We start from the raw sequence: 11,649 nt of genomic DNA on the forward strand, positions 1-11,649 counted from the left end.
CTTTCACCGATAATCAGAACAGGTCATCTTTACAGGAGCTGGAATTTTAACACCTCGTGGGCCTCTTGTCGTTTTATTTGAGGGTGAAAACACATGAGGGTCTCGGTTCTTGGTGCCCACGGTGCCTGGTGTCACCCCTGCTCGTGTGCATTTGCTGCAAGACCCGCACCCCTGTGCACCTACGCGGAGTCGCTCGCGAGGCGTTGGGAGGGACACGTAACGTGAAAGCAGTGAAGCCGAAGCTCTGTGAGGGTCACGGCAGAGCAATGGTGCCGGCTGCCTTGTTTCTGTCCCTTTACTCGCCTACCTTGCTTCTTTCTGAAACACTACAAACGCTACTGGTGTAGGGAAGGTGATTATTACAAAGGCCAGGTGCCCCGTTCGGCCCTGCCCCCGGTAGCTTTGGTTTCTCGCGACGGCATCCCTCTCCCTCGCTGCTCGGGGCGGAAACTGAAAGACACGCGGGGCCAGGCGGTGCCGGGGGCGGGACAGGCCCCCCGGCGGCCCCTCCCGCGAGGGCTCATTTGAAGGAGGCTCTCACCACCCGGCCCTTGATGGGCTGCGGCGGGCGCCAGTTTCCCACCAGGGGCACCGGGGGCTCGTTCTCGGCGCTGGACAGGAGGCTGCGCAGCTTGGCCATCTGCGGGGGGCAAGGGCGGGCGGTCAGCTCCACGCCGGCCGAGCGGTCGCAAGGCGCGGGTGACGGTTAGAAACCGGTGGCTTTCCCGCGAGACGCGGGGACCGGCGCGGCTCACCTGCTCGGAGCTCACGGTCATGGGCTCCTTGAGCAGCAGCCAGACGATGCACTCCTCGCAGGGCGGTGTGGTGAAGGAGCCGTGGTAGGTCCAGTAGTCCCGGCAGGCGGGGAACAGGCAGGACGGGTCGAAGTGGGTGAAGGGCACCTCCTTGCCCTGCAGAGCGGGGGGGGGCAGGAGGGGGGCAGGTGCGCTGAGTACGCCCCGGCCTCCCCAAGGCCCTCCCCGCTGTGTTGGTCCGAATAAGTTCAAAGGCAGCAGAGAAAACGGAACTTTTGGACAAAGTGGCCCCTTTGAGAAATAGGGGGCGGGGGGGGGGAAGCGGGGCCTGCCCGGCAGCCTGCCCCTGGGGCAGTCGCTGGGCCGCTTTATCCCCGCCAGCTGCCGCAGAGCTGCAGTTCTGTCGCTTCTCAGCCAGAAAGAGAAACATCTAAACTGCAGCCGAAATCATTCGTATCAATGATGCTCGGGCCTAAGTGATGAGAAACAGGCTCGGTTTTTATTGAAAATGAAAACTTACTTTCCGTGGAGGCGAAAGGTACTAGCACTTGATTAGAACAGTCCAAACAATTAAGACGAGGCTGCTCGTTAGACGGGTCCATATTGTTAACTTGAAAATTAGGGACTTTGTAAGTGCCGCCAAGAGAGAAAGGGCAACACCAGGAGCCAAACATGCGACCTCTGCACATGTGAGTGCACATGCTGTGTGTGCATGTGCTGTGTGCATGTGGGGTGTGTGCATGTGCTGTGTGCATGTGCTGTGTGCATATGGCCTGTGCATGTGGTGTATGTGTGGTGTGTGCATGTGCTGTGTGCGTGTGGTGTGTGCATATGGTGTGTACATGTGGTGTGTGTATGGTGTGTGCATGTGGTTGTGTGCATGTGGTATGTGTTGCATGTCGTGTGTACATGTGTCAGGGGGTGGCCACTCTCGTCCACCTCGTTGAGAAAGTAACTATGACCAACAGTGAGCATTAAGTAGGCTGATGCACATGAAATCACTTTAAAAGCTATAAACATACAAGTGTAATGGCATTTATCTGCATACATGTGTTTAGCATGTTCATCAAACTTAGTAACAGGTGAAAGAAACACACTCGAGATGTAAAAAGAAAACCTGACCAACCTCACTTGCTGTTCTCGGAGGGAAAATGAGCATTTTTTACCTTTGTCTTCACTTTGTCCAGAGCGTCAAGAACCAGCTGGAACTCGGCTTTCTCCCGTCCTATCTGCAAGAAAACAGAAAACCAATCATTACAGTTTTCTCTTCTCCGTAATTTAGGATTGTCTTCAAAACCCATTTGGTCGATCCATCTGCAACCAGAGCTTATAAATCTGCCAGGAAATTGTGTACTAAGCAAAAAGTGAGTTTACTTCTCCCCCCAAATTTTAGAGGGTGTATTTTCTGAGCTAAACTTGGACTCCAGGCCCCTGTAGGACAGAACCACAAAATTGCATGTTGATCTGCTTCTGCGACCTTGGCCTTCCTTGCAAGGTCGTTCCATGGTTTTCTTTCTAAAAATAGAATCAGAGCCAGAATGGACTCAATGCATCTAAAACGAAACTCAGCCTTTCCGCTCAGACCCACCCACGTCCTGCCGCTTTGTGCCCAAGTGGGGACACGAGCCGGTGAACGGAGAACCTAAGACGAACCAGGTCATTCGAAAAGAAGGGAGAGAGATTTTCACCCGACTTGGAACTGAGATTGTGTTACCACGAAATTCTTGTGTTAATGACGCTAAGTCCAATTTAAACCGAGTCTGGCTCAACAACACACACATTCCCGGTGCTGTCTTAGCCGGGGCCATGGGCGCGGTGGCCGCCCTAAGCCTCGGGGATGTGTGGCCAGGCCCCGGGCATCACAGCGTCCCCGACATCGGCTTTGCTGGTTTCCAGGGTGACGGGATGATTGCCGGGAAAGGGTAATGGGCCGTGCTGTGCGGCCCCACCGCCCGTGACTTGCCCCCGGCCCACCCTCCACATGCACACTCATCCGTAGATCCACTTCTTGAGAAATAGGGCCAAAGGTCCACTTTTTGGGGACAGCAAACATTTTGAGCTATCTGAGCAGAAATATCTACATTAGTTGAATGGATACTGAAATGCACTCTCTCCCCTTTAAGCCAGGGCTGGGGAACGTCTGGCCCACGGGCCGTATATGGCCCCCGGAATTATTCGGTCTGGCCCTGCCAAGGCAACCGCAGGTGGGAGTCGAAATTTAATAAGCCTAGGAGCATTTTTCATAGCTAATTTTTAAGTTGATAATTTTTGATGGCCCACAGATGATATTATAAATATCCACATGGCCCTTGGCAGAAGAAAGGCTCCCGGAGGCCCTGCTTAAACAAAAGGAGGGAGTGGCGCTCGTGCCATCCTGAGCCTGGGTAAGGAAGTCAATTTGGAAACAAAACACGTGGTCGGTTTGTGACTCACCTTCAGAAAAATGCCGACCACGGCTATGCCATCGGGCTGCTTCAGAGCCTCCCCGAACGTGTTGTACTTCGGATTCCAGTGAACCAAATGCAGCTGGAAACAGAACACAGGTTGTGAGCGACATTCCTGGCGCGAGGAAGCCAGTGTCAAACGGCTCGCGGGAAACCCGGCCGCTCTCCTGCCTGCGGCCACTCTCCCGGGCGCTGGTGGGATTCTAAATACCAACGGGCAGTGTCTGGGTGGCATTTCCAGTGGCTCCAGTGCACATAAAATGAGGGTGAAAAGATTTAGGACTTTGCAATAAACAATGAATAAAAACTGAACTACGGACTCAAAGACTTGCTTCAGTTTTGCATAATCTCACTTTCTCTGACCGCGGGAGACACGGAGCTACAGGCAGGGATCTGCTCGCATCCCAAAGGCAACAACAAGCTGGGGGGCGGGGGAGAGAAGGGGGAGACCCAACCGCCTTCAAATCCATCTCCTTTTCGTGGCCAGTGGTAATCTCATCCTAGTTAGAACATGGGCACCAGTTAAATTAGTCCAAGGCCCATATTGAGCTACATCGATGGGCCAGATAATACATGCGTTCCTAGCAGTTAAAACTAATTTTTTCAGAATCAAACGTGTGCGATAACCCCATGCACGGAGGTCGGGCTACAAAGCTCACCCGTGTTTGTAAGGAACACGCTAGACTTTGGGGGTAGACAGCCAGAGGCAGTCACGACAGTGACTCTCTGTGGCTCCTGGCCCTGCAGGTGGGCTGCAGGGAGATGGACTGGCCACAGGAAGTATTGCGGGTCCTCCAGAGTGAGCTTAACCAACAGGCCAGCTGCCTGAGACGGCGTTCACGGTGCCCCGCGGTTCCCATGCTGACCGGAGCCCCCCCGGGCACCTGTCACCTCTCGCGGACTCGGCTTTATGGAGGGAACGTGCAGGGGGTTTGTCTTAGTTCCTTGTAATTCGGTGCCTGGGTCAGAGCTACAAGTTGTGCTTTTCATAGGCTCACTGAGAGAAAGCAGCACTGGCTTGTGTCAAATGTCGTGCGTGTCTCTATCCGTGTGTGTAGAAAATGTGTAGTCACACACACGTATGCACACCCTCCATTAACAGTCAGGACCATGCGTGTCAGCCTATTCTTAAAGTACTATTTTCTTTAAAAACGGAGGCAGCTCAGGGCACTGGACAAACTGATGGACTTGGATGCCAGTCTGCACAAGGCAGGGCCCCAGGCCCTGCTCCTCGGGCAGCTTTTTCGTTGTTTTTGTTTGTCTGTTTGTTTAAATCCCCACTCAAGGATATTTTTCCATTGCTTTTTCAAGAAAGAGGGAGGGAGGGAGGGAAGGAGGGGGGAGGGAGGGAGGGAGGGAGGGAGGGAGAGAGAGAAAGAGAAGCATTGATGTGAGAGACGCACTGGGGTTGCCTCCTGTACGAGCCCCAATGGGGCCTGCGGTCGAGCTCGCAACCCAGGTACTTGCTCTTGACTGGGAATCGAACCTGAGACCCTTTGGTACTCGGGCCGATGCTCTAACCACTGAGCCACACTAGCCGGGGTGACCACAGCTCTTGGCGCAGCTACAGGCTCGGTGCAGAAGGGGTGGGCGCGGCTGACAGCGGGGCCTCCTACCTCGGCTGAGTACTTGACCCCGTCCACGGTGTGCTCGGAGCCATGGTCGTCGGCGGAGCCCCAGTGCAGATGGAACTGGCGCAGCCGGTAGGGTCCACTGAGAGGGCCTCCCCTCAGCACTGCGATTCAGAGAAGAGGGTCAGCGGTGGACTCACGCCCCCCAACAGGCACCCTGATGCCCACGGCCCGGTGGGCAAACACGGGTGGGCCACACGCTGGGTCCACGTGTGGTGCCCAGGGAAGAGGTGACTGGCAGCCAAGAGCTGCGCAGACCCCTGGTCCCTGCCCTCGCCTGCTGTGTGTCCTCGGGCAGGTTGCTAAACTGCTCTGACCCCGTTTTTGCACCTCTGTGAAGGTGACCATAACGCCAACCTTCGGAGCTGCTGTGAGGACTGAAGGAGATGAAGGCCTGGAGCTGCCTGTCTCCGGGCCCCGCGGGGCTGCCACTGAGCAAAGGGGATGATTTCTCTGCATCTCGCCCCCACTGCACTTTCTTTAAGGCTCCACACAAGAGCTGTCACCACATCTGACTGAGACCCTGTCTGTTCCAACGGGAGGAAACGAAGGCAGAAGTCCCCAGGGAATCGACCCACGTGGACAGCGAAACTCGATAGTTCTCGGGAGCAGGACTTTGAGCCCGATGTCCAAATGCCTCAGCCCTGTCACTTAGTCTGGTTTCACGTTGCTCAGCCCGGGGAGTGATTTAGAGGTTGACATGGTTCCTAAAGAATATTGGAAACTCTCCAGAAACCCTAAAACCAAGACTGAGCCACAGAAGCCAGGTCAGAACAGAACTCAGCTCCGGAAAGAGCTGCCCACCTGCGGGCGCTGAGCGGCCCCGAAAACCACAGCGGCCGCCTGAAGCAACGGAGCGAGGCTCCGATGAGCTTCGTCACGTGGAAACGAGGGGCTCGCTGACCGCGTGATCCTGCTGGGCCCCGGAGCCGCTGCTGGCGGGACCCACACCCAGGTAATCGGGGCGGACCGACGGCCCGTCACGGGATTCACCCCTCGCTCACCCCCCAAGGCGGCGGGCTCATGGGGTCCAACCTCACGGATACTGTTTAATTTTGTTGTTTAGCCTTCAAAACGGAACGTGACCAAAACGGAGAAGAGAGAGGAAAGAAGCAGACACGCAACGCGAGGTTATTGCTAAAGGAAATATAAATTTCTGTGATGCCCCCGACTTGCACCTGCTGGGAGGTAGGGATTTTGGGTCTGTTCCCCCTTGCGACAGCGTCATGGGGGATATTCGCTCATGTGCATCAGTAAGAATAATGGTAACTCTTTTTCTTTTTTACAAACAGTCACGAGAAGATGTATTATGTACATCCAGCACCAACACACTCACGGGAAGAGTCTTACCTCACGTGCAGGGAAACAGAGCATTTCTTAGGGGCCTTTTTTATTTCACGGATTTGCCCCATAGTGTAGGTAAAATAGAGGCTTTTAAGAAACATGTGATTTTTCATTTTTACGCAAACGCCCAAGAGGAAACTGTCAGGTGCTTCAAACCCACTCACCCAAAGGGCTCGTCAGAGAGCCCCCGAGGGACATGAAGGACCCGTGCTCTTGATTCATCCCGCGGCCCTGGCCCCCCAGGACCGGCCCCCCCCCCCAGGAGGGGCCGCCCACTTTGTTCTCTCTTCTGTTCCTTGTAGATGGAATCTCTGCCAAACTTGGGGAGAAGCGGGAGCTCTCGGGTGAAGGCCGGGGGAGCCCCGAGAACACGCACCTCTCACCTGCGCCCGCGCCCCCCCTCCCTCCCTCCCCCCCTCCCTCCCTGCCCCTCTCCCGGCTGCTGCGGCTTCTGCCCCTGGCACAGGTGGGGCCAGCTGCAGGCTCCTCTCGGGCAGCCCTGCAGTCCTCGCAGCCGGGGCGAGGCCGGATGTCAGCCCCACCCTCAGAGCTGCAGTGTCCCCTCCCCACTAAGTCTGCGCCTGAGTCCTAAGTTGCATTTTGCCAACACTGCGTGGAAACCCCCACGGGTGCCCTACCCGAGGGTCCCACTTACTCGAGCGATCGTAGGTGTCATCAAACACGACCCTGCAGGTCTTCCCGTTGTTCAGGATGCTCTTGCAAGAGCCCGGGTCGTAGGAGGCGGACCAGGGCTGCAGGGACGAGTCGTACTTGATGTCCTTGGTGTGCAGCTCGATGGGCGACTGGTTGTCTCCCTTGGCGATAGGGTAGAGCTCATGCCAGTGGTCGGGACCTGGGAAAGCAAGGCGAGGGGATTTATTAACTTGGCGGCACAAAGCAAACCCCCTCTCTGGGAGACTAAGCCAGCAGGGGCTGTGGGAGGGCCTGGGCGTCCCACGGGGTGATCCAGGGCGCAGGCGAGACCCGCGCGCTCCTGGGGCACCTGCTGACTATGTAACTCGCGCCTTCCCTGCGCCTGCTCAGGATGCAGCCTCGGCGGCTGCTTTCCTCAGTGTCCCCATCGCCCCTAAACGGAGCCATCTCCTGCCGTCCAGCTGGAAGAGGAACGCCGGCCCCAGGAGGTCCCAGAGCCCGCCCGGCCCTGCGCCAGGCTGGGGAGGTGAGTGCTGCCAGCGTCAGGGAGTTAGGGGCACTCAGAACTGGACTCCCGCGGTCCGGCTACTCAGACGCAGTGTGGCCTTGGGCCCGTCACCCAGCCTCTCTGAGCCTTCCCCGTGGAGGCAGTGACACCGAGGAGAGCCACCGAGGTGCAGGAAGAGGCCAGAGGCTTTGGCACCGGCAGTGCCCCCATCGCCCGCCCCTCCGCCCGCTTTCCGGAGCCGCCGGCGGTGAGCGCGGCAGGGCGCCCGGGCGGTCGGTCGGGGCCTCACCGTTGTGGCTCGCGTAGCCCCACTCCTTGGCCATGGTCCTGCTCTTCCAGGGTGTCTGCTGCTCGCTCTCTGCGCAGGGTCCCCGCGAGCGCGCCTTTTATCCAGGTCCCCACACCCTGCGCGGCCTTATTAGGTCAGCGCGGAGGGGGGCGGGGGGCTCGGCGGGCTGGGGTGGTATTCGGGAGGCGGGGTGGGGGGAACCAATGAATGCCAAGCGCTGACAGCTGTCGGGTGGGGTGGGCGGAGGCCCCCCACGCCACCCCCTCTCTCGTCCGGTCCCCTGGAGCTGCAGGGCTGCCCCACCCGCGCGCCGGGCACAGATGTGGCGCCTTTCGCCTGGTGCCCCCTTCCCCTACACCATGCATTATTTTTTGGGGGGGAGCAGAGTGTTGCAGGCGTGCTCAGCCGTCACCTAAGACGCCCCCCTTCCCTCCGTGGCCCTGGCAGCCTCGCTGAAAGTGCGCCCCAGAGACCCCGGGACGCGGGCGGGGAGCGCGCCTGTTTGCCTGGACTGCCTTGCAGGCGACTTGGAAAGTTTTAGGAGCACAGGATGGGAGGAAGGGCCAGGAGGGAGGGCAGGTCCCCAGCTCCATTATCCTTGGAGCCTGAGGACAGCGGCCGCCCTGGCGCAGCAGCAGGCGGCGTCCCTGCGCAGACCCGGGTCCCCTGGGCCAGGACGCGGGCTGGGCTGGGACTCGGGTGCGCAGAGCAGGAGCAGCGACCGGGACCCGGGTCCCTGAGCTGCGGCGCCTCTCCTCCCGGGAAGCGAGAATGCCGTGCATGCTGAAAGCATGGACCACAGTGAGCCTGTTGTTGAAAACCACGACCCCGCGCCCCGGGACAGGCTGAAAAACTGGGAGAAAAGGCAGAGAGGAAGGTTTCCAGAATTGCTCTGATTTTTCCTCCCTCTCCCGGGCTGTTTTTTAAGAGGAAGAACCAGGCGAAAGGCGAGGAGAGCGGCCCAGGAAGGGCCACGTGCCAGACAATATTTTCAAATGCCTGCTGGCTAGCAGGCTGGAGAAGTCAGTGTGGTCTATATTAATATTCTAAATTTCTTCTTAGTTCCAGGCCGGTGATGATTGTAAAAAGACAGCGAGGAGAGACAGCCCCGCTTTCGGCCCCCCCTGCCCAGGGCCGCAGCCCAGGGGTCCTGTTCGCTCGGGGCCCGAGGCGGGTGCTCTGTGTGCGGGGATTACGGGGCTGGAAGGGAACTCTCAGGGGCAGAGCTAGCTCATCCCCCAGGCATGTGGAAAGACTGAGCTGCTGCGAATAACCTGGACGCCAGGGGAGTCACTCCGGGGGTATTTTTGTGACCGGGGATTACTTGATCCACACAATGGCCCCGTGGAATCAAGAACTGAGATAGTTCGGAAAATTCAAGCAAACACAGCAAAGCAAGTGCCCTCAGGCTCCAAGCTCAAATGTCAGGTTGGACGAGAGAGTCTAGGGTGCTGGGCTGACCAGGCCGTTTTCTGCTTTCGCCGGGGCCATGTGGCGTGTCGTCTGTGGGGGGTGAAGGTGCTTTATATTTCTTATTGGGGCAGCATTATTTCTATTAGCAAACGGTGACCTTGTTCCAATTCATTAAATTGTTGCAACCTCTCTTTTTCTGCTATTCGAGGTTAGAAGATGGGAAACTGAATTTCATGGTATTTGATACAGTTGCAATACAGATAAAGTGTTGAATAAACTTCTTTATACTGGGCAAAGCCAACAGTCTAGGAATTTTTCATAGTGTTACCATTTAGGGTCAGAAGGAGTTTTAAAAATAGGTTTTCATTAATTAAAATAAACAGACTGCACAATGAACAAACAAACACATGACTTGCGCAGCTGCACATAATTTCAAATAAGCACTAGGCAAAATTTGCAAAGTGAAATATTTAATAGTTTTCGGTGACAAACAATGATTGGTGTTTCCGCCGAACTTTCTTATAAGAAAGGGAATAAAATTAGAGATTTCACGATGGTTTAGATCAAATCGTGTCATTTTAGGCCACCGTATACTTTTCGGAGACCACACATTAATCATCTGCATCGTGATCGATTTACTCCAGCATGTTTGTCTGTGAATTTCAAAATCCTCTGTCAACAGAGCAAAGAGATCACCCTAAATCATATCCAAGACTTCAGATTTCTGGAATGGCTTATAAAAGAAAGGTACACACTGAGCTGAATAAAGCGGCCGAGGGGCCAGGAATGATTAACCACGAGGGGCCGCCTCGCATCCCGACAGTGCTTCTCCCGGCCCTGCGACCGAAAAGCCGATGCGTTGGGCTCTCTGTAGGATTTCATCCCCAAAATGACTATGTTCACCCAGGGAGAGGGAGGGAGGGATATGCATGTGAAAGAGCAACTCGGGGGGTAACGAGGGTTAACGGAAGTTTGGGGTGAGGGTCAGATTGCGCAAGTTTCAACTAGGTTGTATGTAAAAATTATGAACTTGAAAGATGTAAAGAGATAGAATGTAAGTATGCATATTTTATTTTGCAAGATTCCCGGCAATAAAACTCAATGAAGTCTTCTGCAAGTTGATAGCATTTGGTGCTTCTAGTGCATCGGGAAAAAAAGGGGAGAAGTGGCCCCTTTATTTTCCCCTTGATCAGAGCTAAATTAGGATTTGAAGTAATTGCATAATTGTGCTCAAATATTTTATGTGCTACAGGGGCCTATATTTTCTACCACATTTTACTTTTTACAGAACAAGTTCTGTGATAGAAATATAAAAATAACAAATATAAAAACAAAACTCAATCATAATAAAGTAAAAAAAATAAAGTTAATAATAAAGTAAAAAAATTAAAATCCAAGAAACATAATAAAAATGAAATAAATTGATTAAAAATCAAATAATCCTATATCCAAAACATCAAATCTAATGAAAATCAAAATTTTACGTTAATCTATTGAACTGTCATACAAAACACATTTTTACCTTCTTCCTTGAAAATGTCCTATCTTTTCTTTCCCCCCCAAAGGCATCGTCGGGAAGCTGGGCTCGGCTCCATCTACCTGAACATGCCGGGCCCAGGGCCTGAGTCTGGCCGGGACAGCTGACCGCTTAGCTGGGATCTTCTTCTTTGGCTCCTGTTCCTGGCAGACTCCTCGGGAGCCGCCCGAGGCCTTGTCCCAGCGGCCGTCCCTCACAGATGCGCCACCCGAGTCAGCCACCTCCCCGCGGTGAGGCAGGGCCCGGGGGTAACGGCGAGACCCCAACCTCGGCAGGGACTTGATCCTCAGGGTTCGTAAGTTCAAACTCCTTCCTTCCGAATACGAACTCGTCTCTTAGACGCGGTGACTCCCGTCACTCGGAGGAAGGCTCATGGATTAAACACTAGGACACCTTTGCTCAGGACCAAATTTGACGGCAGCCTCGTTGTCGGTAACTTAAGTTCTCGCTTGTGCAGTGAACGAGGGGGTTGTGTCTCGTTTCGACGTTTCATAGCCCACAGACGGCCATTTGCCTGTATTTTGCTTGGGCCTCAGACGCGTCCTCTGAGAAGTGGGGGGACCGGCGCCTGCCCTCCAGGGGTCTGTGCGCTTACCTGAGACAACACCGGGAAGAGGAGGGGCCCGGGCACGGCACAGGAGGTGTGTCCGTCCTTGGGCACACTCGGCACCTCCTCTGGCCTTGCTTATATTCCCCGGTGTCTCCCGGGAAGCCGCCTACCTCAGGGATCCTCGCCCCTCAGCTGTGACGGGGCAGAGCAGGGTGCTGACCTGCAGACGGCACCTCCTGCCGCGGGAGTCGGCACAGCCCGCACCCCTTCCTGCCACCGCCGGGCTGCTCCCCGCAACCGCCGGGTGACCCCTCCCACCGTGGACGCCCGAGGAAACCTTTCCATCCCGTGTGACCGATTCTGAGAAAAACACATTCGTCCGACCTAAGAAAATAAGCTGTGATAGGGACTGAAAAGGCCATGGTTCCAGCAGAGCTCAACACTTCTTTGGTGTGTTATTTGATAAATGAGATATTAAAAGTGAAATTTAGCCCTGGCCAGTTCTGCTCAGCGGTTAGAGTGTC

At 55.4% G+C, this 11,649-nt stretch overlaps 1 protein-coding gene across 1 annotated transcript; it reads right to left on the reverse strand.

The window, feature by feature from the left end:
• Positions 1 to 478: 478 nt before the first annotated feature.
• CA3 (carbonic anhydrase 3) lies at positions 479 to 7,703 on the reverse strand. The gene is made up of 7 exons (XM_016198969.2): positions 7,626 to 7,703; positions 6,830 to 7,027; positions 4,816 to 4,934; positions 3,189 to 3,281; positions 1,922 to 1,984; positions 756 to 911; positions 479 to 640 (listed from the first exon to the last, which is right to left on the reverse strand). Exons 1-7 carry the CDS (start codon positions 7,657 to 7,659, stop codon positions 521 to 523), a joined length of 783 nt encoding a protein of 260 aa, XP_016054455.1. The 5' UTR covers positions 7,660 to 7,703; the 3' UTR covers positions 479 to 520.
• Between the last annotated feature and the right edge of the window lie 3,946 nt (positions 7,704 to 11,649).

This window comes from Miniopterus natalensis, chromosome 16 (genome assembly GCF_054644295.1).
Source record: "Miniopterus natalensis isolate mMinNat1 chromosome 16, mMinNat1.hap1, whole genome shotgun sequence".
NCBI classification, from domain to species: Eukaryota; Metazoa; Chordata; class Mammalia; order Chiroptera; family Miniopteridae; genus Miniopterus; species Miniopterus natalensis.

Excerpts from the sequence above, each read along its gene's own strand:
- CA3 (XM_016198969.2), bottom strand. The coding sequence starts at position 7,659 with ATGGCCAAGGAGTGGGGCTACGCGAGCCACAACG. Across the intron at positions 7,028-7,625 it reads GGGCTACGCGAGCCACAACG|GTCCCGACCACTGGCATGAG; the intron begins GTGAGGCCCCGA and ends TTGCTTTCCCAG. Across the intron at positions 912-1,921 it reads TGGACAAAGTGAAGACAAAG|GGCAAGGAGGTGCCCTTCAC; the intron begins GTAAAAAATGCT and ends CCCGCTCTGCAG.